This window comes from Galendromus occidentalis, unplaced genomic scaffold (assembly GCF_000255335.2).
Source record: "Galendromus occidentalis unplaced genomic scaffold, Mocc_1.1 scf7180000075990, whole genome shotgun sequence".
Classification (NCBI taxonomy): domain Eukaryota; kingdom Metazoa; phylum Arthropoda; class Arachnida; order Mesostigmata; family Phytoseiidae; genus Galendromus; species Galendromus occidentalis.
This window is the reverse complement of record NW_003803980.1, coordinates 345-1,946: the sequence shown is the minus strand read 5'-3', so window position 1 is coordinate 1,946 and position 1,602 is coordinate 345. Positions and strand designations below refer to the sequence as shown.

At 51.1% G+C, this 1,602-nt stretch overlaps 1 protein-coding gene across 1 annotated transcript in view; it reads left to right on the top strand.

Moving 5' to 3' along the window:
• LOC108865058 (uncharacterized) overlaps window positions 1–1,357 on the top strand; it is a 2,069-nt gene extending 712 nt beyond the window's left edge. Inside the window, exon 2 of the mRNA XM_018641707.1 lies at window positions 1,130–1,357. Coding sequence (XP_018497223.1) covers window positions 1,130–1,357 — 228 coding nt within the window. The remainder of the gene's footprint in view (window positions 1–1,129) is intronic.
• Window positions 1,358–1,602: the final 245 nt, after the last annotated feature.

Here is a 1,602-nt window from a genome sequence, read left to right as displayed (position 1 = left end):
GGATCCATTCGGAAACAGATTCTCGTCCAAACAAGAGAATCCGTTGCTCGTCGCCCTCACCTATCGGAGAAAAATGAATGCCTTTGAGATAAGTCGTGGCCACATGAATACCTGGACTCATATCGAAAACTGAAGATGATCAAAAATCTAGTCGTGAGAAAGTCACCTGAGTCGCCTAGGAGGAAGGATTCGAAAACGCCTGGATCACTCTCGTACACGGTGAACTCAGGGGGTATCACGATAGCTGCTCGACTCAACGGTGTCGCGGGGGGTCTCGATGCTGCTCTCCGGGCTCGATTGACCATTCGAGCCATGGACTCCGGACGTGGAGCGGAGAGTTTGGCAGCTGTGGAGGATCTTCCGAACGCAGTCTCAATCAACTGGATTGGCGTGCATTGACTCTCCACCGCACGACGTTTCAAACTACACTGCATGCTGGCAACTTCGATCGACCCTGGATCCGGTTCATCGCTGTGAACGCCTATCATTTTGATGACTTCATCCGTATCGACACAAGTGTGCAGCCGCGCTTTGCAAGCGCCGACTCGGTGGCAACGCCAGAATCGGGTAGCACCGTCTTTACTCAACTTCTCTCTGATGTACAGGTGGCCTTCGTGGACCCTCTTCAGTCTCCCGCGTTGCGAAACTACCGCACCGGAGGACGATGCCATTTTCTTCGAACATAGAATTTAGGAGGCTTTGTTCGTGGAGGATTCGTAGGACGTTTGATTGAAGCTTGAGAATTGTTATGGTAGTTGCTTACGAATCGAACGATTCCAGAGCCCTCGTGCACAACGTTCCAAATTGATCTCCACGAGAGCATGCTACCCGAGGATGGCAAAACTGATGGTGGCTCAAAGTATTGTAATGACTGGAACGACAGACGAAGCTCTCTGGACTTTCTGCCATAGAGGCTCCTAGCACCATTGACTCTTACAGCTTTTCGGGGAATGATTCTGATATGAAAGAGTATATTTTCCCAGACGAAACGTGCGCCAGCGGAATTGCTAGGGGATTGTATTATATTTTCAGCATTGAAAGATTCGGCAGTGGAATACATAAGGCTGGTCACGTTTATCATTCCTGTGTCAGCTTGTAGCGTCTCTCTCAATCGGCTCTCGATCCTCAGTCAGCTGAAGCTGCTCGCTTGGTTCTCGAATCTCTGTCAGCTGTAGCGACGCGTGATTCCGTGCGCGCGTCGTCTGGCATCGAGTTGTCCGGCATCGAGTTGTCCGACATCGACTTGTCCAGCATCGAGTTGTCCGGCATCGCGTTGTCTCGGCATCGAGTTGTCGACATCGAGTTGTCCGACATCGACTTGTCCAGCATCGAGTTGTCCGTGTTCGTGCTAAGATAGTTTCAATAAATAGACGGGGCGCGCAGACGCCACGTCACTTGATCACTGATCGCTGAGCTGTGTAGTCGCATCTCCGTGTAGCCTTCTTAGCCGCATACGAACTCAACACTCATGGAAAGATATTCCCCCTTGGCGTGAGAAGTATCTCATCACCGATGAGCTTGGTGCTCAGGAACAATGAAGCCAGGGGTCGAAAGTTCATTTTGCTTGCTGTCGACTGACGAGTCGTCAGAGATCCCTCTCGG